The sequence below is a fragment of the Scyliorhinus canicula genome, chromosome 3 (assembly GCF_902713615.1).
Source record: "Scyliorhinus canicula chromosome 3, sScyCan1.1, whole genome shotgun sequence".
Taxonomy (NCBI): Eukaryota; Metazoa; Chordata; class Chondrichthyes; order Carcharhiniformes; family Scyliorhinidae; genus Scyliorhinus; species Scyliorhinus canicula.
The window spans coordinates 270,919,359-270,944,035 of NC_052148.1; the positions used below are offsets into that span (position 1 = coordinate 270,919,359).

The 24,677-nt window shown below is 50.8% G+C and overlaps 1 protein-coding gene across 1 annotated transcript in view; it reads left to right on the forward strand.

Moving 5' to 3' along the window:
• LOC119963674 (probable E3 ubiquitin-protein ligase HERC4) overlaps positions 1 to 24,677 on the forward strand; it is an 83,706-nt gene that overhangs the window by 25,311 nt on the left and 33,718 nt on the right. Inside the window, exons 9-16 of the mRNA XM_038792992.1 lie at positions 5,849 to 5,908; positions 8,153 to 8,255; positions 8,545 to 8,737; positions 13,062 to 13,219; positions 15,658 to 15,744; positions 20,610 to 20,702; positions 20,798 to 22,261; positions 24,154 to 24,294. Coding sequence (XP_038648920.1) covers positions 5,849 to 5,908; positions 8,153 to 8,255; positions 8,545 to 8,737; positions 13,062 to 13,219; positions 15,658 to 15,744; positions 20,610 to 20,702; positions 20,798 to 22,261; positions 24,154 to 24,294 — 2,299 coding nt within the window. The remainder of the gene's footprint in view (positions 1 to 5,848; positions 5,909 to 8,152; positions 8,256 to 8,544; positions 8,738 to 13,061; positions 13,220 to 15,657; positions 15,745 to 20,609; positions 20,703 to 20,797; positions 22,262 to 24,153; positions 24,295 to 24,677) is intronic.

Consider the following 24,677-nt stretch of genomic DNA (forward strand, 5'->3'; position numbering starts at 1 on the left):
GGATCACTGACAGGGGATCACTGACAGGGGATCACTGACAGGGGGATCACTGACAGGGGGATCGCTGACAGGGGGATCACTGACAGAGGGATCACTGACAGAGGGATCACTGACAGGGGGATCGCTGACAGGGGGATCACTGACAGGGGGATCACTGACAGGGGATCACTGACAGGGGATCACTGACAGGGGGATCACTGACAGGGGGATCACTGACAGAGGGATCACTGACAGGGGGATCACTGACAGGGGGATCACTGACAGGGGGATCACTGACAGGGAGATCACTGACAGAGGGATCACTGACAGGGGGATCACTGACAGGGGGATCGCTGACAGGGGGATCACTGACAGGGGGATCACTGACAGGGAGATCACTGACAGGGGGATCACTGACAGATGGATCACTGACAGGGGGATCACTGACAGGGGGATCGCTGACAGGGGGTCGCTGACAGATCACTGACAGGGGGATCACTGACAGATCACTGACAGAGGGATCACTGACAGGGGGATCACTGACAGGGGGATCACTGACAGGGGGATCACTGACAGGGGATCACTGACAGGGGGATCACTGACAGGGGGATCACTGACAGGGGGATCACTGACAGGGGGATCACTGACAGGGGGATCACTGACAGGGGGATCACTGACAGGGGGATCACTGACAGGGGATCACTGACAGGGGGATCACTGACAGGGGGATCACTGACAGGGGGATCACTGACAGGGGATCACTGACAGGGGGATCGCTGACAGGGGGATCACTGACAGGGGGATCACTGACAGGGGGATCACTGACAGAGGGATCACTGACAGGGAGATCACTGACAGGGGGATCACTGACAGGGGGATCACTGACAGGGAGATCACTGACAGGGGGATCACTGACAGAGGGATCACTGACAGGGAGATCACTGACAGAGGGATCACTGACAGGGGATCACTGACAGGGGGTCGCTGACAGGGAGATCACTGACAGGGGGATCACTGACAGGGAGATCACTGACAGGGGGATCACTGACAGGGGGATCACTGACAGGGGGATCACTGACAGGGGATCACTGACAGGGGGTCGCTGACAGGGAGATCACTGACAGGGGGATCACTGACAGGGAGATCACTGACAGGGGGATCACTGACAGGGGGATCACTGACAGGGAGATCACTGACAGGGGGATCACTGACAGGGGGATCGCTGACAGGGGGATCACTGACAGGGAGATCACTGACAGGGGGATCACTGACAGGGGGATCACTGACAGGGGATCACTGACAGGGGGATCACTGACAGGGGGATCACTGACAGGGGATCACTGACAGGGGGTCGCTGACAGGGAGATCACTGACAGGGGATCACTGACAGGGAGATCACTGACAGGGGGATCACTGACAGGGGGATCACTGACAGGGAGATCACTGACAGGGGGATCACTGACAGGGGGATCGCTGACAGGGGGATCACTGACAGGGAGATCACTGACAGGGGGATCACTGACAGGGGGATCACTGACAGGGAGATCACTGACAGGGAGATCACTGACAGGGGGATCACTGACAGGGGGATCACTGACAGGGGGATCGCTGACAGGGGGATCGCTGACAGGGAGATCACTGACAGGGGGATCACTGACAGGGGGATCACTGACAGGGGGATCACTGACAGGGAGATCACTGACAGGGGGATCACTGACAGGGGGATCACTGACAGAGGGATCACTGACAGAGGGATCACTGACAGGGGGATCACTGACAGGGGATCACTGACAGGGGGTCGCTGACAGGGAGATCACTGACAGGGGGATCACTGACAGGGGGATCACTGACAGGGGGATCACTGACAGGGAGATCACTGACAGGGGGATCACTGACAGGGGGATCACTGACAGGGGGATCACTGACAGGGGATCACTGACAGGGGGATCACTGACAGGGGGATCACTGACAGGGGGATCACTGACAGGGAGATCACTGACAGGGGGATCACTGACAGGGGGATCACTGACAGGGAGATCACTGACAGGGGGATCACTGACAGGGGGATCGCTGACAGGGAGATCACTGACAGGGGGATCACTGACAGGGGGATCACTGACAGGGAGATCACTGACAGGGAGATCACTGACAGGGGGATCACTGACAGGGGGATCACTGACAGGGGGATCACTGACAGGGGGATCGCTGACAGGGAGATCACTGACAGGGGGATCACTGACAGGGGGATCACTGACAGGGAGATCACTGACAGGGGGATCACTGACAGGGGGATCACTGACAGGGGGATCACTGACAGGGGGATCACTGACAGGGAGATCACTGACAGGGGGATCACTGACAGGGAGATCACTGACAGGGGGATCACTGACAGGGGGATCACTGACAGGGAGATCACTGACAGGGGGATCACTGACAGGGGGATCACTGACAGGGGGATCACTGACAGGGGGATCGCTGACAGGGAGATCACTGACAGGGGGATCACTGACAGGGGGATCACTGACAGGGAGATCACTGACAGGGGGATCACTGACAGGGGGATCACTGACAGGGGGATCACTGACAGGGGGATCACTGACAGGGGGATCACTGACAGGGGGATCACTGACAGGGGGATCACTGACAGGGGGATCACTGAGCGCAATGACAGGGGACCTGCTCCTTTTTTAAAATTACATTTAGCAAACCCAATTCATTTTTTCCAATTAAGGGCCAATTTAGCGTGCGCGGACCCGATCTGGCAGATAGTGCGCCCCTGGTCATCCCCCACCAGTGTCCCCAGCCATCGCTGAAGCCCCAACCCCCCCGGCCAGCAGCATGGCCCCCCACCCCCGCTCCTCCCCCCACCCCCCCCCCACCCCCGCTCTCCCCCCCCCCCCGCTCTCCCCGCTCCCCCCCTCCCCCTGCTCGCCCCCCCCCCCCCCGCTCTTCCCGCTCCCCCCCCCTCCTCCCCCCGGCACTGTGATGGTGTTGGACACAGTCCGCAGCCGCCGCACGAAAAGCCGAGACCACATGTGTCCTGCGCCGTCGGGAATTCGGCCCATCGGAGGCGGAGCATCGGGGGAGAGCCTTCAGGTGAGGTCCTGAGGCCAAACGGTGTGCGGCGCGCTCCTTGATGACGCCGTTTTGGAGGCGACGGAGCATTCAACAACAGACACCGCTCCCGATTCGGTCGTTAAAAGGGGTTCTCTGCCTGATTGCCGATTGGGGAAGGGAGAATCCCGCCCAAAGGTTTCTTGTCATGGAAGGTGCCACAGCTGAATATCTGGGCAACGCTCAAAATCGCGGCTCAAAATAAATAATCTCTGGTGGGTGCAGGAATGCAGGGTTGTGACTATCTATAGACGTACCTCAGTGAGGGATCACTAACATCAGCGGCAAGATGCATTTATGTCGCACCTTTAACATATCACCATGGCCCAAGGAACTTCACAGGAGCTATTATCAAACAACATTGGACACTGGGCCACATAAGGAGATATTGGGATCGATGCCCAACAGCTTGATCAAGGGACAGGTTTTAAGGAGTGTCTAACAGGTGGAGGGAGAGGGAGAGACAGAGAGGCAGAGAGAGACAGAGAGGCAGAGCGAGACAGAGAGGCAGAGCAAGACAGAGAGAGGCAGAGCGAGACAGAGCGAGGCAGAGCGAGACAGAGAGCGACAGAGAGAGGCAGAGCGAGACAGAGCGAGACAGAGAGATGCAGAGAGAGGCAGAGAGATAGACAGAGGGAGGCAGAGCGAGACAGAGCGAGGCAGAGCGAGACAGAGAGAGGTAGAGAGCGACAGAGAGAGGCAGAGCGAGACAGAGAGAGGCAGAGCGAGACAGAGAGATGCAGAGAGAGGCAGAGCGAGACAGAGCGAGGCAGAGCGAGACAGAGCGAGGCAGAGCGAGGCAGAGCGAGACAGAGAGAGGCAGAGCGAGGCAGAGCGAGGCAGAGCGAGACAGAGCGAGACAGAGAGACAGAGAGAGGCAGAGCGAGACAGAGCGAGGCAGAGCGAGACAGAGAGAGGCAGAGCGAGACAGAGAGAGGCAGAGCGAGACAGAGCGAGGCAGAGCGAGACAGAGAGAGGCAGAGCGAGACAGAGAGGCAGAGAGAGAGACAGAGAGAGGCAGAGAGAGAGACAGAGAGAGGCAGAGAGAGAGGCAGAGAGAGAGAGACAGAGAGAGACAGAGGGAGACAGAGAGAGACAGAGGGAGACAGAGAGAGACAGAGGGAGGCAGAGAGCGGCAGAGCGAGACAGAGAGAGGCAGAGAGAGGCAGAGAGAGAGAGACAGAGCGAGGCAGAGAGAGAGACAGAGAGAGAGAGGCAGAGAGAGGCAGAGAGAGAGACAGAGAGAGAGAGGCAGAGAGAGAGACAGAGAGAGAGACAGAGAGAGGCAGAGAGAGAGAGGCAGAGAGAGAGACAGAGAGAGACAGAGAGAGACAGAGAGAGGCAGAGAGAGAGGCAGAGAGAGAGGCAGAGAGAGAGACAGAGAGAGGCAGAGAGAGAGAGGCAGAGAGAGGCAGAGCGAGACAGAGAGAGGCAGAGAGAGAGACAGAGAGAGGCAGAGAGAGAGGCAGAGAGAAAGAGACAGAGAGAGACAGAGGGAGACAGAGAGAGGCAGAGAGCGGCAGAGAGCGGCAGAGCGAGACAGAGAGAGGCAGAGAGAGAGAGACAGAGCGAGACAGAGAGGCAGAGCGAGACAGAGATGCAGAGCGAGACAGAGAGAGGCAGAGCGAGGCAGAGCGAGACAGCGAGACAGAGAGATGCAGAGAGGCAGAGCGAGACAGAGAGAGGCAGAGCGAGGCAGAGAGAGAGACAGAGAGAGGCAGAGAGAGAGACAGAGAGAGGCAGAGAGAGAGACAGAGAGAGGCAGAGAGCGAGAGACAGAGACAGAGGGAGACAGAGGGAGACAGAGAGAGGCAGAGCGAGACAGAGAGAGGCAGAGAGAGAGACAGAGAGAGGCAGAGAGAGAGGCAGAGAGAGAGACAGAGAGAGAGGCAGAGAGAGAGAGACAGAGAGAGACAGAGGGAGACAGAGAGAGACAGAGAGCGACAGAAAGAGGCAGAGAGCGGCAGAGCGAGACAGAGAGAGGCAGAGAGAGAGGCAGAGAGAGAGAGACAGAGAGAGGCAGAGAGAGAGACCGAGGGAGACAGAGAGAGGCAGAGAGCGGCAGAGAGAGAGACCGAGGGAGACAGAGAGAGACAGAGATCGACAGAGAGAGGCAGAGAGAGAGACAGAGAGAGGCAGAGAGAGAGACAGTGAGAGACAGAGAGAGGCAGAGAGCGACAGAGAGAGAGACCGAGGGAGACAGAGAGAGACAGAGAGAAGCAGAGAGAGGCAGAGCGAGACAGAGAGAGGCAGAAAGCGACAGAGAGAGGCAGAGAGAGAGACCGAGGGAGACAGAGAGCGACAGAGAGAGGCAGAGAGAGGCAGAGTGAGACAGAGAGAGGCAGAGCGAGACAGAGAGAGACAGAGAGGCAGAGAGAGACAGAGCGATACAGAGAGCGACAGAGAGAGGCAGAGAGAGAGACCGAGGGAGACAGAGAGAGGCAGAGAGAGAGACCAAGGGAGACAGAGAGAGACAGAGAGGTTTAGGGAGGGAATTCCTGAGTCCAGAACCCAGACAGCTGAAGGCGCGGTCACCAATGATGGAGCGATGGAAATTGAGGGGGTGAATGAGGCTGGGTTCGGAGGATTGGGAATATCTCCGAGGATTGCAAAGCTGGCAAGGAAGTCTGAAAATTGGGAAAATGAAACGACCTCTTTTAATTTTTGTATTTTCAATGTACCGCTTTTCAATCGGAGTATATCTTGATGCAACCTTAGGATATTCTGAAAGACGATGCTGTTTAATTTTCTGCAGGGAAATTGACCTGCTCTTTTCCTCCGCTGCATCCCTCAATGGAAGCTTCCTGGAAACCAGGTAAGTTTGAAACTTTGGATCAGACAAATAGTTGGAGAGGTGGAGCCGCTAGCTTGGCGGGGGGGGGGGGGGGGAGTGGGAGGTGGTGTGAGAGATCAGGTGGTCCAGAGGGTGGGGAAAAAACAGAAAGATTTTGTGATTTCCAAAGTGGAGCCGGGGTCAAAATGAATGGGGGTCAGTGACAGGCCAATAACAATTAAACCTGGAGTATTGCATTCGGATCTGGGCGCTGTAATTCAAGAAGGATGTATTAGTCTTGGAGGGGTGTAGTGCAGATTCAACAGCAACACACCCAGGCTAAAAGGACAGGTTGCATAAACTATGCTCAAATTCCCTTAAGTATAGAAGACTAGGGCAGCACGGTGGCGCAGTGGTCAGCATTGCTGCCTCACGGCGCCGAGGCCCTAGGTTCGAATCCCTGCCCTGGATCGCTGTCCGTGTGGAGTTTGCACATTCTCCCCGTGTCTGTGTGGGTTTCGCCCCCACAACCCAAAGATGTGCAGGGTAGGTGGATTGGTCACGCTTAATTGCCCCTTAATTGGAAAAAATGAATTGGGTACTCTAAATTTTTTTTTAAAATATAGACTAGGGCGGGGGGCGGCATGTGGCACAGTGGTTAGCACTGGGACTGCGGCGCTGAGGACCCGGGTTCGAATCCCAACCCTGGGTCACTGTCTGTGTGGTGTTTGCACATTCTCCCCGTGTCTGCGTGGGTTTCACCCCCACAACCCAAAAAGATGCGCAGGTTAGGTGGATTGGCCACGCTAAATTGCCCCTTCATTGGAAAAAAAAAACTCGGTACTCTAAATTTTAAATAAAAAAGAAAATTTGTGAAAATTGATACAAAATTGCAATTGCTCAGAAAATTTGGACAAAAAAAAAGTCTCGAAGACTGTGAGGGCAGCACGGTGGGGCAGTGGGTTAGCACTGCTGCCTCACGGCGCCGAGGTCCCAGGTTCGATCCCGGCCCCGGGTCACTGTCCGTGAGGAGTTTGCACATTCTCCCCGTGTTTACGTGGGTTTCACCTCCACAACCCAAAGATGTGCCGGGTAGGTGGATTAGCCACGCTAAATTGCCCCTTAATTGGAAAAAGTGAATTGGTTACTTTATATTTAGTAAAAAAAAACAAAAAAATGTAGAGAAGTATGGGTGATCTAATTGAGGTGTTTAAGATGACTAAGGGAGTTAGTAGGGTAGATAGAGATAAACTATTTATTCTGCTGGAGGGAGTCCTCCCCTTGATTGGCATCCCTGACATCCCTTTAAACATCCGCTCCCTCCACCAGCAACACACAGAGGCAGCCGTGTGTACCATCGACGAGATAGACTGCAGCAACTTGCCAAGTCCCTTTTGACAATACTTTCCAAACCCACGCCCTCTACCACCTGGATGGACAAGGGCAGCAGATGCTTGAGAGACCCTGGAAGTTAGCCCCCCCCCCCCCCAACTCACAAGTCACTCACCAACCTGACTTGGAAACATATCACTGTCGCTGGCTCAAAATCCTGGAACTCCCTCCCTAACAGCACTGTGGGTGTACCTACATCACAAGGACTTCAGCTGTTCAAGAAGGCACCCCAACGCCCCTTCACAAGGGCCATGAGGGATGGGCAATAAATGCTGTCCAAGCCAGCGACGCCCACATCCCACGAATGAAAAATAAAGTAAGGGGAGATGACGTATGCTGTTCAGGGGTGATACCAGGCTGAACTTCTTCACAGAGTATTGGAAATCTGGAACTCTGTCCTCCAAAATGTTGTTGATGCTGGGCACAGTTGAAAATTTCAAAACCAGGATTGATGGAGGTTTTTTTGGCAAGGATATTAAGGGTTGTGGAAACAAGGCAGGTGGATGGAGTTAAGATACAGGCAGATGGGCAGCACGGTGGCCTAGTGGTTAGCACAACCGCCTCACGGCGCTGAGGTCCCAGGTTCCATCCCGGCTCTGGGTCACTGTCCGTGTGGAGTTTGCACATTCTCCCCGTGTCTGCGTGGGTTTCGCCCCCACAACCCAAAAACGTGCAAGCTAGGTGGATTGGCCATGCTAAATTGCCCCTTAATTGGAAAAATAATTGGGTACTCTAAATTTATTAAAAAAAAGAAAAAAAAAGATACAGGCAGATCAGTCACGAGCTGATTGATGACGGAACAGACATTAAGGGCTCAATGACCTCCTCTACTTTTAACATATCGACTGTCGTGTGACGTTAACTCTTGTTTTACTTCTGGTTTTGGAACTACAGCGATGACCATTTCAACACAGGCAGAGCGGCCTCAGGACTTGACATGTCGGCAGTGAACGTGTGGTTTGAGAAACTGGGGAGGAATCACAGACTTTTACAAGAGGTAATGTTACGCCAGAAAGATTCTCTGCTTGAAAGGGAGCCAATTTGCAGGCCCTCGGGAGGGGGAGGGGGGAAGAGCTGTGGGAGTGGGACTAATGAATCAGTTAGCCCTTTCAAAGAGCTGGCACGGGAATTGATGGACCGAACGGTATTCTGCATTTTTCGATTCTTTGTGCCAAATTTTGACTAGATGCTCCTGTGCAGCTGCACTACGTCAAGGGTGCTTATCAATTCAAGTGGCTTGTTGGTTATGTATTCCTCATACTCCAATGTTTTTTTTTCCCAAATAGGTCACTAATGCAGTCGAGAATAATTTGATCCCTTCGCTAACTGCATCTCCTGTTGGTGTAGAAGTTCTTCGAGTCTATTTGGTTCTGCCAGAGCTCATACACATTCTGATTGAGCAAAGCAGGGTTGTGAAGCTGACGTGTTTGCTGAGCTCAGCAATTGCCTCACTTGAGGAAAGCCAACTGGAGGTCCTTGGTAAGAGTCACAGAAATGGTCTTCCTTGTTTTCCAAGTAGCATTCCTGATTATTCGAGGGGCGTAGGACCACAGGCCCTGTGATGATCTTACTGCAGGTCAAAATGGGAATCGAACCCCGTGCTGTCGGTGTCATTCTAAACCACGTGTTGGCCACCTGACCTTAAAATTACCTAACTACCGGAGCCAACAACCATCTTCTAAATCAAAAGGAAAATAATGCGGGTTTTAAAACATTCCTTTCTGGGATGTGGATGGCCTGAAATTGTTTTCCATCCCGAATTGCTTTTGTGAACAGTTAAGAGTCAGCCGCATTGCTGTGGGTCTGGAGTCACATGTAGGCCAGACCGGGTAAGGACGGCAGATTTCCTTCCCCGAAGGACATTAGTGAACCAGATGGGTTTTTACGACAATTGATGATAGTTTCAGGGTCACCATTGCTGAGACGAGCTTTACATTCCAGGGGCGAGATGCCCCAATCCCATGGCAGAGTGTCCATGCTGTCGTAAACGCCGTCGCATTTTACGACGGCGTGAACGGGCCGCTGCCAGGACTAATTCTGGCCCCTGCAGGGGATCCGCGCATGCGCTGTGGTCTCCTTCAACGTGCCGTCCCGACGCAACATGGCGCAGGGCTACAGGAGCTGGTGCGTAGGAAAGGAAGACCCCAGCCAGAGAGGCTGGACCACATCGGAGGCACTCCCCGGGGTCAGACCCCCCCCCCTACAGGAGTGCTGTACTGCAGGAGTGCTGCACTGCCGGAGTTCTGCACTGCTGGAGTGCTGCACTGTTGAAATTGCTGCACCGCCGGAGTGCTGCACTGTTGGTGTTGCTGCACTGTTGGTGTTGCTGCACTGCCAGAGTGCTGCACTGTTGGTGTTGCTGCACTGTTGGTGTTGCTGTACTGCCGGAGTGCTGCACTGTTGGTGTTGCAGCACTGTTGGTGTTGCTGCACTGTTGTTGTTGCTGCACTGCCGGAGTGCTGCACTGTTGGTGTTGCTGCACTGTTGGTGTTGCTGCACTGTTGGTGTTGCTGCACTGCCGGAGTGCTGCACTGTTGGTGTTGCTGCACTGCCGGAGTGCTGCACTGTTGGTGTTGCTGCACTGTTGGTGTTGCTGCACTGTTGGTGTTGCTGCACTGTTGGTGTTGCTGCACTGTTGGTGTTGCTGCACTGTTGGTGTTGCTGCACTGTTGGTGTTGCTGCACTGCCGGAGTGCTGCACTGTTGGTGTTGCTGCACTGTTGGTGTTGCTGCACTGTTGGTGTTGCTGCACTGTTGGAGTTGCTGCACTGGTATTTTTTAAAGAAGATCTAGGAGTTCCCCTGGGTTTTTTTTTCCAAATTTAAAACCTTACATAGTGGGGCGATATGTTTCTGTCATAGATGTTTACAGCATGGAAACAGGCCCTTCGGCCCAGCATGTCCATGCTGCCCAGTTTCTATCACTAAGCTTGTCCCAATTGCCCATATTTGGCCCATATCCCTCTATACCAGGGGTGGGCAAACTACGGCCTGAAGGCCGCATGCGGCCCGCCAAAGGTCTTTATGCGGCCCACCAAGTCATTAAAAAAAACATTTTTTTTAAATTGTTTTTTTTTTTACATTTTTTTTAAGGTTAATGGGGGGGGAGCTGTTGGGTTACTTACTGGTATAGGGTGGATACGTTGACTTGAGTAGGGTGATCATTGCTCGGCACAACATCGAAGGCCGAAGGGCCTGTTCTGTGCTGTACTGTTCTATGTTCTATATGAGGCGCCCAGAATCATAACCGGGTGAAGTAATTATTTTACTTAATATACTATGCGGCCCTTTAAAATTGTGAATTTCTGAATGTGGCCCTTGCACGGAAGGGTTTGCCCACCCCTGCTCTATACCCATCCTGTCCATGTAACTGTCTAACTGCTTTTTAAAACATTTTTTTTTTAATATAAATTTAAAATACCCAATTTATTTTTTTCCAATTAATGGACAATTTAGCGTGGCCAATTCACCTACTCTGCACATCTTTGGGTTGTGGGAGCGAAACCCACGTAGACATGGGGAGAATGTGCAAACTCCACACGGACAGTGACCCAGGGCCGGGATTCGAACCCGGGTCCTCAGTGCCGCAGTCCCAATGCTAACCACTGTGCCACATGCCGCCACATGCCAGAGTTTGCACATTCTCCCTGTGTCTGCGTGGGTCTCATCCCCCACAACCCAAAGATTTTTTTTGTTGTTTTTTTTTTATAACCCAATTCATTTCTCCCAATTAAGCAGCAATTTAGCGTGGTCAATCCACCTACCCTGCCCATCTTTTGGATTGTGGGGGCGAAACCCACGCAAACACGGGGCGAATGTGCAAACTCCACACAGACAGTGACCCAGAGCCGGGACCGAACCTGGGACCTCGGCACCGTGAGGCAGCAGTGCTAACCCACTGTGGTGAATTATATGCATCGTAATTCACACTGTATTGCCTTGCGTTGTATTATGTCCTTGTGGGCTCTGTATGTGAGCCGTTGCACGGCTCTGCCCATAGGGGGAGATGAGGAGTTTGTACTTGGCTCCGCCCATGTCTCCACCCATGGCTCCTCCCACTAACCGGAAGTATAAAGTACTGCAGCCGTAAACCTGCTCTCAGTTCCTCTGGTCGCAGGCTGGCTTAGTTGTAAGACTATTAAAACCACAGTTTACTTCCAATCATGTGTCTAGTGAATCGATGGTCACATCAGACACCGTGTTGCCACCAGCTGCTTTTTGGAGGACAAAATTGTACCCGCCTCTCCCACTGCCTCTGCAGCTTGTTCCAGATGCTCACCACCCTCTGTGCGAAGAACTTTCCCCTCTGGTCTCTTTTGTATCTCTCCCCTCTCACCTTAAACCTATGCCCTCTTGTTCTAGACTCCTCTCCCTTTACCTGTCCTAATAATAAGAATAATAACCATCTTTATTGTCACAAGTCGGCTTACATTAAAACCGCAATGAAGTTACTGTGAAAAGCCCCTCGTCACCACATTCCGGCGCCTGTTCGGGTACACGGAGGGAGAATTCAGACTGTCCAATCCACTTAACAAACACGTCTTTCGGGACTTAGAACATAGAACATAGAACAGTACAGCACAGAACAGGCCCTTCGGCCCTCGATGTTGTGCCGAGCAATGATCACCCTACTTAAACCCACGTAACCCGTATACCCGTAACCCAACAATCCCCCCATTAACCTTACACTACGGGCAATTTAGCATGGCCAATCCACCTAACCCGCACATCTTTGGACTGTGGGAGGAAACCGGAGCACCCGGAGGAAACCCACGCAGACACGGGGAGAACGTGCAGATTCCGCACAGACAGTGACCCAGGCCGGGAATCGAACCTGGGACCCTGGAACTGTGAACCCATAGAGCTAACCACTATGCTATCTTCTTCTATCCACTATCCTGTGCTCAATCTGGTGTTCTCAGCATCTTCCCGTAACATTCCCCTAAATTACTAAATCCGATGAAATTTTAATCTGATATTGGCTACAGCGCCTGGCCAAGAACCCCATTCTGCAGCATTGACATTGTCTCGTTGAGCACAATATTCAGATGGAGATAGAGGACTTTGGTCAGAGTGATTTACATGAGTTCTACGAGCTCGTCAAAGGCTTTCGAGTCGGGGCACCTGGGTCGGTCAGGCTTTTTATTACGCTGAATGTCAGGGTCCCGCTTACTCTCAGCAGAATCACTTTCTGCTTCTCGTCTCCCACAGTGTTATTAGCCCACAAGAAGTAATGCGTGCACTCCCCGTACTGGGCCCAGCCTTCACCATTAACATCATGGGGTGCACTCCCCGTACTGGGCCCAGCCTTCACCATTAACATCATGGGGTGCACTCCCCGTACTGGGCCCAGCCTTCACCATTAACATCATGGGGTGCACTCCCCATACTGGGCCCAGCCTTCACCATTAACATCATGGGGCTCGAGTTCACTGAAGAGAAACATTTTGTTTCTTACCAGAGGAGCTGCTTGTTTTCAATTCTGAAAGCTGCTCAGGAAACTTGTTTTTAGCCCCTCGTCGCCAATGTAATTACTTTGCCAAGGTCGGTCTTCTGACAATGACTCCTTTTATTAAGACAACAAAAGGTTGCAGCGGCCTACAACCCTTGCTTTCCTGCCTGGGGATCCCCAGAAACGCCGGTCAGTGTCTGGACTGCAGGTTTGAAACTCCCGCCATGCATCTCCTACTGGACGAGCCTCCACCTGCTCAATAAGGGATCTGATAGTCCAAGAAGTCCGTGGGGAGATCTATGAGCGATCCCCCATGTCCTTCATGACCACAATAACACTATTTCTTCTTTCAGAATCTTGGTGGAGTAACCTCAATGAATTCTTCTTTGAGAAACTTGTGACGATGTATAAAAGTGTATCTCATAGACTTTTTCAACAGACTTCTAGCAAGCAAAGTGGATTTCCTGATGAACTGTGCAACTGTCTAGATATTCTGCAAAGGCTTTTCAAGGTGAGGTCAACTGTGATAAGTGCTCTGACCTCATCCCTACCTGTCAAATATTTATTTTTCTTCACTCGTCGGAGGACCTCTGTTGAAGCCAACATTGACCGCCCATCGCTGATTGTCCCTTGAGAAGGAAGTGCTGGGCGACCAGACTGCGGCAGTCCATGTTTATGTTGACACAACTGAATGACTTTGATGGACCATTCCAGAGGGTAGATGAGACTGAACAACATTGCTGTTGTTCTGGGATTCAGACAGGGCAAGGATGATGGATTTATGTCTCCAAAAGATATGAATGAACCAGATGAGTATTGAACAATCCAGTGTTTACATGTTCACCATTCCTGATCCTAGCTTCCCATTCCAGGTTTTTTCAAAACTAAATATAGATTTCCCAACCCTGTAACGGAATTTCAGCACATGTCACTTGTGATTAGGAGCTACGATATTACTGTAATGTTTGTAAATCACAAGAGTCTCCCACCATCCAATTTCACCGTATCTTCTTGGCTTATCTCCTATTCTTCGCTCCATCTTGTATCTATAACAACAGTTTCTTCTCACCTGTTGAATATTTACGGATGTTCCTCCAACGTTCCCCTTTCCTCAGAAGTTGCTAGTGTGCAGGTACAGCACGTCTAACAAAGTGAAATCACTTGTTCAAGTCATGGGCGGAGCGGAAGGTTTGACGGACAGGAATTGACTTCAGACAGGAATTTCGGGTCCCCGCGGCAGGCAAGACAGAAAATCCCGGCCCGCTTTCCCGCCTCTCCCCATATCCCTTCGATTGCTTAAAAGTTCAAATGTCCTTTGATCTCAGCCTTGGATACGCTCAGCGAATGACCATCAACAAGCTCTCTGGGACAGAGAATTTCCCGAAGGTTCACAACGCTCTGAATTAAGACATTTCTCCTCATGTCGGAGTAAACCCTTTATCCTGAGCCTGCGCCCCCGTGTCCCAGACTCTGCAGCCAGGGGAAAACAACCTCTCGTTGTCTAATCGCTTCAATAGCTGCGTATTGACAGGTACGGGAGGGCAGTGGCTCTGTTATTGGCCAGGTAATCCAGTTCACGGAATTAACAAGGCGGGGGAGTGGGCCGAGGTAGAGTGCTCTTTAGGAGGGTCAGTACAGACTCGATGGGCCGAATATCCTCCTTCTGTAGGGAAATTCTGTTGAGTCCTCCCCGCCCTGGATACTCTGCTGCTGGGTAACTCGCTGCTGGGTAAGGCACTTGATTAAAAAAATTTGTTTCTGGGATGTGGGCATCGCTGGCTGGTCCAGCATTTATTGTCATCCACATCGCTGTGGGTCTACAGCCCCATGTAGGCCAGACCAGATATGGTCTCCTTCCCTTCCTTCCCTCGGTGGGATTTTATGACAATCGACAATGGTTTCATGGTCATCATTAGACTTTTAATCCCAGATTTTTTTCTTGAATTCAAATTTCACCATCTGCCGTGATGGGATTGGAACCCGGGCCCCCAGTGCAATACCCTGGGTCTCTGGATTACTAGTCGAGCGACAATGCCACTAGGTGAAGGATGTGGAGGCTTTAGAGAGGGTGCAGAAGAGATTTACCAGGATGTTGCCTGGCATTAGCTATGAGGTGCGGTTGAATAAACTCGGTTTGTCCTCACTGGAACAGCTGAGGTTGAGGGGCGACCTGATAGAGGTCTACAAAATTATAAGGGGCATAGACAGAGTGGATAGTCAGAGAATTTTTCCCAGGGTAGAGGGGTCAATTACTAGGGGGCATAGGTTTAAGGTGCGAGGGGCAAGGTTTAGAGGAGATGTACGAGGCAAGTTTTTTACACAGAGGGCAGTGGGATCCTGGAACTCGCTGCCGGAGGAGGGGGTGGAAGCAGGGACGATAGTGACATTTAAGGAGCATCTTGACAAATACATGAATAGGATGGGAACAGAGGGATACGGATCCAGGAAGTGTAGAAGATTTTAGTTTAGACGAGCAGCATGGTCGGCAGAGGCTTGGAGGGCCGAAGGGCCTGTTCCTGTGCTGTACTTTTCTTTGTTCTTTTGACACAGCCTCCCCAATGACATAGAGCAGGTAGGTCCACGAGTTGTATTGTGACAGGCGCCCACCAGGCCCCTACGAGTAAACCACCGTCCCACTGACTCTATAAACTCCAGCAAGATTTACAGTATGATCTCAACATAACTCCCCGTGCCTCTAATTTTTACCCCACCCTATCCCCCAGCACCGCAATGTTAAGGAAGGGAGAACTTGCATTTATATGGATACTTTCACAAGCTCAGAGCATCCTGAAGCACTTTGCCGCCTATGAAGTACTTTTGGAAAGGCGATGACTGTTGGAATGAAAAATTGCAGCAGCCAACCTGTGCACAGAAAGATCCCACAAAGAGTGGGGATTATCAGTCTGCAATATTGTAGAAAACTTATGTTTCAATCAATTCTGTCCGCAGATATCTTCCCGTGCACGTTTTCCAATGCCGGCGAGCAGTTTCTACATCGATCCAACAGATGTCCTCGGTGATGTTCCCGTTGTCTGTGTGAGTTCAGTAAATTGATGAGGAATATTTTATTGGGCCCGGTCATGGCTCACCTTTCACTTCAGCTCCACCTTCCTGCACGACCCGCATACCCCTTAATTTCCCTACTACCCAAAATTCTATCAACCTCCTGAGTTGTGAATTGGCGGAGAATTCCAAACATACGCAACCTCCTGAGTAAAGAAATTCCCCTCATCTCAGTCCAACGTGATTGGCCTCGCCTTCTACAACTGTCTACACTGTGTTGTAGATTTCCTAGCCAGGGCAAAGCATTTTCCCAGCCTCTCCCGTGTCGAGACCTTTAAGAATTGTACATGTTTCAATGAGATCACCTCTCATTCTTCTAAACTCTGAGAAATATCCCTGTGCTTGCCGGTTTTTGGTCACGGAGTCATCGAGGTTTACAGCATGAAAACAGGCCCTTCGGCCCAACTTGCCCATGCTGCCCAGTTTTTACCACTCAGCTAGTCCCAATTGCCCGCATTTGGCCCACAACCCTCTATACCCACCTGCCCCATATAACTGATACTTTAATGTTTGGTCGCAGGAACTTAGCAAGGAGTTAGGAGGGCAAAAGGGGGTCATGAACAGTCCTTGATAAAGAGGATTAAGAAGAATCTGAAGGTATTTATATTTACATTTATATAAAGAGCAAGAGGGTGGCCAGGGAAAGGGTTGGCCACTCAAGGACAGAGTAGGGAATCTATGCGTGGAGCCAGAGGAAATGGTCGAGGTACTAAATAAGTACCTTGCATCAGTATTCACCAAAGAGGAAGACTTGGTGGATGATGGTGTGTAGATATCAAAAAGAAGGAGGTGTTGGGCGTCTTAAAAGGAATTAAGGTGGATAGGTTTCCAGGGCCTGATTAGACTTATCCCAGAATACTGAGGGAAGCAAGGGAGGAAATTGCTGGGGCCATGACAGAAATCTTTGTATCCTCACTGGTTACAGGTGAGGTCCCAGAGGACTGGAGAGTAGCCAATGCTGTTCCATTGTTTAAGAAGGGCTGCAGGGATAATCCAGGAAATTATAGGCCGGTGAGCCTCACGTCAGTGGTAGGGAAATTATTGGAAAAGATTATTGGGGACAGGATTTACTCACATTTGGAAGCAAATGGACTTATTAGCGATAAGCAGCATGGTTTTGTGAAGGGAAGGTTGTGCCTCACTGAATTGATCAAGTTTTTTGAGGAAGTGACGAAGGTTATTGATGAAGGAAGGGCAGTGAATGTTGTCTACGTGGACTTCAGTAAGGCCTTTGACAAGGTCCCTCATGGCAGACTGGTACAAAAGGTGAAGTCACATGGGATCAGAAGTGAGCTGGCAAGGTGGATACAGAACGGCTTGGTCATAGAAGACAGAGGGTAGCGGTTAAAGGCTGCTTTTCTGAATGGAAGGCTGTGACAAGTGGTGTTCCACAGGGATCAGTGCTGGGACCTTTGTTGTTCATAGTATATATATAAATGATTTGGAGGAAAATGAAGCGGACGACACAAAGGTTGGTGGAGTTGTGGATAGTGAAGAGGATTGTCAGAGGATACAACAGGACATAGATCGGTTGGAGACTTGGGCGGAGAGATGGCAGATGGAGTTTAATCCAGACAAATGTGAGGTAATACATTTTGGGAGGTCTATTACATGGAATTATACAGTAAATGGCCAAACCCTTAAAAGTATTGACAGTCAGAGAGATCTTGGTGTACAGGTCCAAAGGTCACTGAAAGGGGCAACACAGGTGGAGAAGGTAGTCAAGAAGGCATACGGCATGGTTGCCTTCATTGGTCGGGGCATTGAGTATAAAAATTGGCAAGTCATGCTGCAGCTGTACAGAACTTTGGTTCGGCCACATTTGGAATGTTGCATATGGTCACCACACTATCAGAAAGATGTGGATGCTTTGTAGAGGGTGCAGAAGAGGTTTACCAGGATGTTGCCTGGTCTGGAGGGTGTTAACTATGCGGAGAGGTTGGATAAACTTGGATTGTTTTCACTGGGAACGCCAGAGGTTGAGGGGCGATGTGATAAAGGTTTACAAAATTATGAGTGGCATAGGCAGAGTGGATAGTCAGGCACTTTTTCCCAGGGTGGAAAAGTCAATTACTGGCGACATAGGTTTAAGGTGCGAGGGGCAAAGTTTGGAGGCGATGTGTGAGCAGGTTTTTTACACAGAGGGTAGTGGGTGCCCGGAACCCGCTGCCGGAGGAGGTGGTGGAAGCAGGGACGATAGTGACGTTGAAGAGACATCTTGACAAATACATGAATAGGATGGGAATAGAGGGATACGGACCCCGGAAGTGTAGAAGGTTTTAGTTTAGACGGGCAGAATGGTCGGCGCAGGCTTGGAGGGCCGAAGGGCCTGCTCCTGTGCTGTGCTGTTGGTTGTTCTTTCTCTCTACCCCTCCCAAATTGCTATGTGCTCAATATAAGCTTGTCCGTGAGAGGAGCCAGTCAGTTTCTGGGCAAGAAACACCATTTGTGGAATGTTAAACCCTGTACTCAGCACACATAACAATGGAAAGACCACTGTCTGAGATTGAATGTATGTATGGCCCTGCCCCAGGGCTAGAGTGGTGTCTCTGTCACGATGAATACTGAACTCCCCATTCAAGGTGAGAATAATTACAGTGGAGACTATCACCATTTTGAAAATGATGCCAGCGCCCAAGGTGAATTTCAGGTAGTTTCCTGCTGAGGGATAGATGTACAAGTGTAAGGATGTAGATATATTTTTGCATTATTCCAACCCAGAACTGGGGGCCAGTTAGCTACACAGCTACCTCCAGCACCACGAGGTTCAAAGCCAAAGCTGAGTATGAGGAATAATGGCACTTTGCCATGATTAGGCTATTGTAGCGAAGGACTTGTTTTCAGCAGAGAACTGGGGAAGTATAAGTCCTGGTCCTGATTTTCCCGAGTAATTTCCTGCACAGCAGATTTTAGACATTTATTATGATGATAATCTTTCTTATTCTCACAAGTAGGCTTACATTGTATGGTTTCAACAGGCGGTTAGATATGGGGATGGATTATCCGCAGCCCGATGCTGGAATCATGGCCGGCGCCGGTTCAGCGATTCTCCGGGCACCGAAAATCGGCGTCATCATGGAATACGCCGCACCTCCGGGGGGCCATTGCCAGAGGCCCACTCAGCAATCCTCCAGCAAAGTTCCCAATGGCTTGAAACTAACCAATGCAGGCATGGTGGCTGCGGACTCAGTCCGCGACCACCCTGGTCAGGGGCGGGCGAATCGGAGACCAGGGGAGGGCCTTATAGGTGGGCGGGGATTTAGTGTACGGGGGTTGAGGCTCGGGCACGTGGCCGATCGGGGGTTTATTTATTTTGTCTGGCTCCGTGGTCTGAGTCCGCCATGGAGCACGGGGCGGCCGCTGGAGGCCGCTGCAGTGCACATGCGTGGTCTCTGACCCGGAGGTGCGGGGACCTGTATCTGACCATGAATCAGTTTAACATTGCTGCAGGAATTCCGGGAGTGGAATTCCACCTTTTTTATGCCAGCGTGGGGACACAGGCCGGGATTCTCCGAAGTCCCGGCCAAGTGTTGACGCCGGCATAAACACCGGAGTGGTGTACGCCGGCGTCAAACGGGCCTCCTGGCCCAGCGATTCTCTGTTTCTTCGGGGGCTAGAACGGCGCTGGAGTGATGTGCGCTGCTCCAGCTCAGAAAGGCGGCTCCGCATGGCTGGCGTGGGTCCACGCATGCGCGCCACAGCCGGTGCTCAATGGCATATGTGCCACGGCCTCGCTCGACGGCATGCGCGCCACAGCCGGTGCTCAATGGCATATGTGCCACGGCCTCGCTCGACGGCATGTGTGCCACGGCCGGCGTGTGTCTGTGCATGCATGCGATGGCCGTCTCCACGACGGCGCATGCGCGTGGTTGCTATCTCCTCGCCGGAGCGGAGCAACATGTGGGCGGCCGAACAGCGGGCCCGCGCTAAGGAGGTAGGCCTCCTCCAGATCGCAGCCGCCCACCAATCGGAAGCCCCAGATCGCAGTGCTGGACCTCCTGGAGGCCCCCTCCCCAAGTCAGATCTCCTCGCACCCCCCCCCCCCCCCCAACCAGGACGTCCACATTGACCATGGGTCCGAGCTCCCGCCGGGTTGCACCAGGTTTGAACCACACCAGGGTGACTCGGCGGAACGCGGCAGGAGTTCGGCCCGTCGCTCGTGGAGAATCGCCGTGGGGGCCTATTTCAGCGGCCCCCGACCTGCGGCGCGCCGACCGGTCGCCGGAGAATCGGCGGCCCGCTGTCAGAGCGACGTGGCGGGATTCTCGCACCCCCCTCTCGGTGATTCTCCGATCCGGCGCGGGTTCAGCGAATCCCGGCCTATAGTCTCCAGAACGGAGAATCCAGCCCTTTGTACTTATAGCAAAGGGGATCAAAGGATATGGGGGAAAGCGGGATTAGGCTATTGAATTGGTTGATCAGCCATGATCAGAATGAAGTGGGAGTGGGCTTGAAAGGCCAAATTGCCTCCTCCTGCTCCTATGTTTTCTGTGTTTCTATGTCTTTCGGGACTTGTGGGAGGAAACTGGAGCACCCAGAGGAAACCCGCGCATGCACGGGGAGAACGTGCAGACTCCACACACTGCTAAATGTGTACAATTCTGTATGAAGCATTAAGATGAATCAAGAATAAATGAAATTAATTAGTTAAAGGGATAAGGAAAGAACTATCCCAACATTGGACATCAATTCCTGTAGCACCTGTCCTCTTACTTTACCTTCTTGCTCTGTGTTCAAGGAAAGTTTACAAAAATAATTTTAGAGGCAATAAATGCAGTATTCCGAGATATTCATTATCAAACATAAATCTGAATTGTTAACATCATGTTTTTGCACAGGAAGCATTTTTCCAATTAATTCCCTACCCCTGCATCTTCAATATGCAAACCAAAATTAAGATTTTCAGAAGTTTGGCCCGCCTGCAACTCCTAGTAAGTATAATTGCCATAGTTCTGGTTTGGGGAATATTACTCGTCTTTTAGTAAGGCTGTTTTGTGATACATTTTTTTTCTGATATTGTTTCCAGGGAAGTCTAATCGCTAACGAAATAATGACTTTGTGCAATTATGAAATCCCTGATGATATTATTGAGGAAATTGATTTATCAAGTCTGCAAATTTGCCCTGTTACTGGGAACATTGGAACCTCCAATGGGAACACTGATGCCTCTACTGGGAATGCTAATGCCTGGAATGATGACACTAATATCTCAACTGGGATCACTGCCGCTTCTACTGCAAATATTGATGCAGCCAATAGCGATATTGGGATCTCTGCTGGAGTCATTCAAACCTCCACTGGGAATATCGGTGCCTCAGCCAGGAACATTGCCTCTATTGGGGACACTGATGCCTCTACTGGGAGCATTGATACCTCAACTGGGGACATTGATATCTCAACTGGGGAAACAGATATCCCAACTGGGAACACCGAGACCTCCACTGGGAACATTTATATCTCTACTGGGATAATTTATGCCTCTACTGGAAACAATGTCGCCCCTAATGGAAACAATGACATCTCTACTGGGAACATTGCTGCCCCTAATGGAAACAGTGACGTCTCTACTGGGAACATTGTTGCCCCTAATGGAAACTGTGACGTCTCTACTGGGAACATTGTTGCCCCTAATGGAAACAGTGTCATCTCTACTGGGAATATTGTTGCCCCTAATGGAAACTGTGAAGTCTCTACTGGGAACATGGTTGCCCCTAATGGAAACAGTGACATCTCTACTGGGAATATTGTTGCCCCTAATGGAAACAGTGACGCCTCTGCTGGGAACATGGTTACCCCAAATGGAAACAGTGACATCTCTACTGGGAACGTTGTTGCCCCTAATGGAAACAGTGTCATCACTACTGGAAACAATGTTGCCCCTAATGGAAACAGTGACATCTCTACTGGGAACATTGTTGCCCCTAATGGAAACTGTGACGTCTCTACTGGGAATATTGTTGCCCCTAATGGAAACAGTGACATCTCTACTGGGAACATTGTTGCCCCTAATGGAAACAGTGACATCTCTACTGGGAACGTTGTTGCCCCTAATGGAAACATTGACATTTCTACTGGGAATATTGTTGCCCCTAATGGAAACAGTGACGCCTCTGCTGGGAACATGGTTGCCCCTAATGGAAACAGTGACATCTCTACTGGGAACATTGTTGCCCCTAATGGAAACAGTGTCATCACTACTGGAAACAATGTTGCCCCTAATGGAAACAGTGACATCTCTACTGGGAACATTGTTGCCCCTAATGGAAACACTGACGCCTCTACTGGGAACATTGCTCCTGTCAGCCTTTATTCCATTGACGATTTCGAACCTGATCGTGATCTTTTGAATTATGGCGATTATGACGATTATTTTTCTCCTCAAGATCTTCTGCTTGGATGTTGCCTATATATCGACAGAAAAGAGATCCTTCAAGACACATTGACGCAATTAAGAAGTTGTGATGCAAGATTAAATTTTTTGTTCTTTAAGGTACAATTACACGTTGAAAAAAATGGCATTCTCATGCCACTTTGTGGGATCTTGCTGTGCTTATGTTGATTTTTCTGTGTCCCTCCATAATAAGTGACAATTCACTTTTTTAATAAATTTAGAATACCCAATTCATTTTTTTCCAATTAAGGGTAATTTAGCGCGGCCAATCCACCTACCCGGCACATCTTTGAGTTGTGGGGGCGAAACCCACGCAGACACAGGGAGAAATGCAAACTCCACACGGACAGTGACCCGGGGCCGGGATCGAACCCAGGTCCTCAGCGCTGTGAGGCAGTAGTCCAATCATAACCTCCTTGTTCTTGTACACGGGGCTGATTTAGCTCACTGGGCTAAATTGCTGGCTTTTAAAGCAGACCAAGCAGACCAGCAGCACGTTTCGATTCCCGTACCAGCCTCCCCGGACAGGTGCCGGAATGTGGCAACTAGGGGCTTTTCACAGTAACTTCATTGAAGCCTACTCGTGACAATAAATGATTTTCATTTCATTTTCATTTCACTATGCCTCTAATAATAATAATCTTTTTTGTCACAAGTAGGCTGACATTAACACTGCAATGAAGTTACTGTGAAAAGCCCCTAGTCGCCACATTCCGGCGACTGTTCGGGTACACGGAGGGAGATTTCAGAATGTCCAGGTTACCTAACATGTACGTCTTTCAGGGCTTGTGGGTGGAAACCGGAGCACCCGGAGGAAACCCACGCAGAAACGGGGAGAACGTGCAGACTCCGCACAGACAGTGACCCAAACCGGGAATCGAACCATGGACCCTTGCGCTGTGAAGCAACAGTGCTAACCACTGTGCTACCGTGCCGCCCTATGTGCCGCCCTATTAACCTATTAATAAAGACCAGGATGGTGTGTGTTTTATTAACTGCTCTTTAACCTGTCCAGCATTAGCACTGGCTGAACGAGTGTCACTCTTGCCTCTGAATTTTGTATCATTTCATGCGATGTGGGTGTCACTGACAAGGCCAGAAGTTGTTGCCCTTCCTTAATTGCCCTTGACCTGAGTGGTTTGCTGGACCATTTCAGAGGGTAGTTAAGAGTCAATTTTCCCCACTGCTGCCTCACGGCGCCAAGGACCCGGGTTCGATCCTGGCGCCGGGTCACTGTCTACGTAAAGTTTGCACATTCACCCCGTGTTTGCGTGGGTCTCACCCCCACAACCCAAAGACGTGCAGGGCAGGTGGATTGGCCATGCTAAATTGCCCCTTAACTGGGAAAAAAAAAATTGGGAACCCAAATGTTTTTTTTTTAAAGAGTCAATCTCTAAAGGACATGAGTGAACAAGATGGGTTGCCATGACAATTGATGGTAGCTCACCTTTGGTCACCTGGGTACTAAGCTCTGGAATGCCCTCACTTCCCTCTGCCTCTCTTCCCCTCATTTCTCCTTTAGGATGTTTCTGACAACCTACCCTTTGACCAAACTTTTGATCGCTTCTCCTAATATCATCTTACATGGCTCAGTATTAAAACAGCTCCTGTGAAGCACCCTGGGACATTTTAAATGTGTTAGATAAGTGGGTATCTTCTGGGTGATCCGGTTTCCTCCCACAGTCCAAAGATGTGCAGGTTAGGTGGATTGGCCATGGTAAATTGCCCATAGTGTCCAAAATTACCCTTAGTGTTGGGTGGGGTTACTGGGTTATGGGGATAGGGTGGAGGTGTTGACCTTGGGTAGGGTGCTCTTTCCAAGAGCTGGTGCAGACTCGATGGGCCGAATGGCCTCCTTCTGCACTGTAAATTCTATGAAAAAAAATGTAAGTGGTTGTTGATATTATAAAGAAGGAGAATAGAAGGTCACGCACACGAGGGAAACAAGTTGGCAGACTTTTACTTCTGGCTGTTTGTTGAAATGATTCCAGGTCAATTTTAAGGGTGAACCAGCTCTTGATGAAGGCGGAGTGTCGCAGGAGTTCTTCTCCATCATTACCGAGGAACTGTGTACCGAACCGAAGATATTCAAGTTCTACGAGGAATCCAGGCTTGTTTGGTTTCCAGAATGGGTATGTGAATTGTAAAATCATAGATCCCTGAGAGCGCAGCACTCCCTTGACACTGCACTGTGATGTTTTTTTTAATGAATTTAGAGTACTCAATTCTTTTTATTTTCAATGAAGGGGCAATTTAGCGTGGGCAGTTCACAAACCCTACGCATCTTTGGGTTGTGGGGGTGAGACCCACGGGGAGAATGTGCAAACTCCACATGGACAGTGGCCCAGGGATGGTATCGAACCTGGGACCTCGGAGCCGTGTGTTGCCTACTGCATTGTGGTGTTAGCCTGGATATTGTGCTCAAATCTCCAGAGTGGGACTTGAACACATAACCTTCTGAGGCGAGGTTGCTACTGGATCAGAGGGTTGGATTTTGCAGTCCTCCACTGGGTGT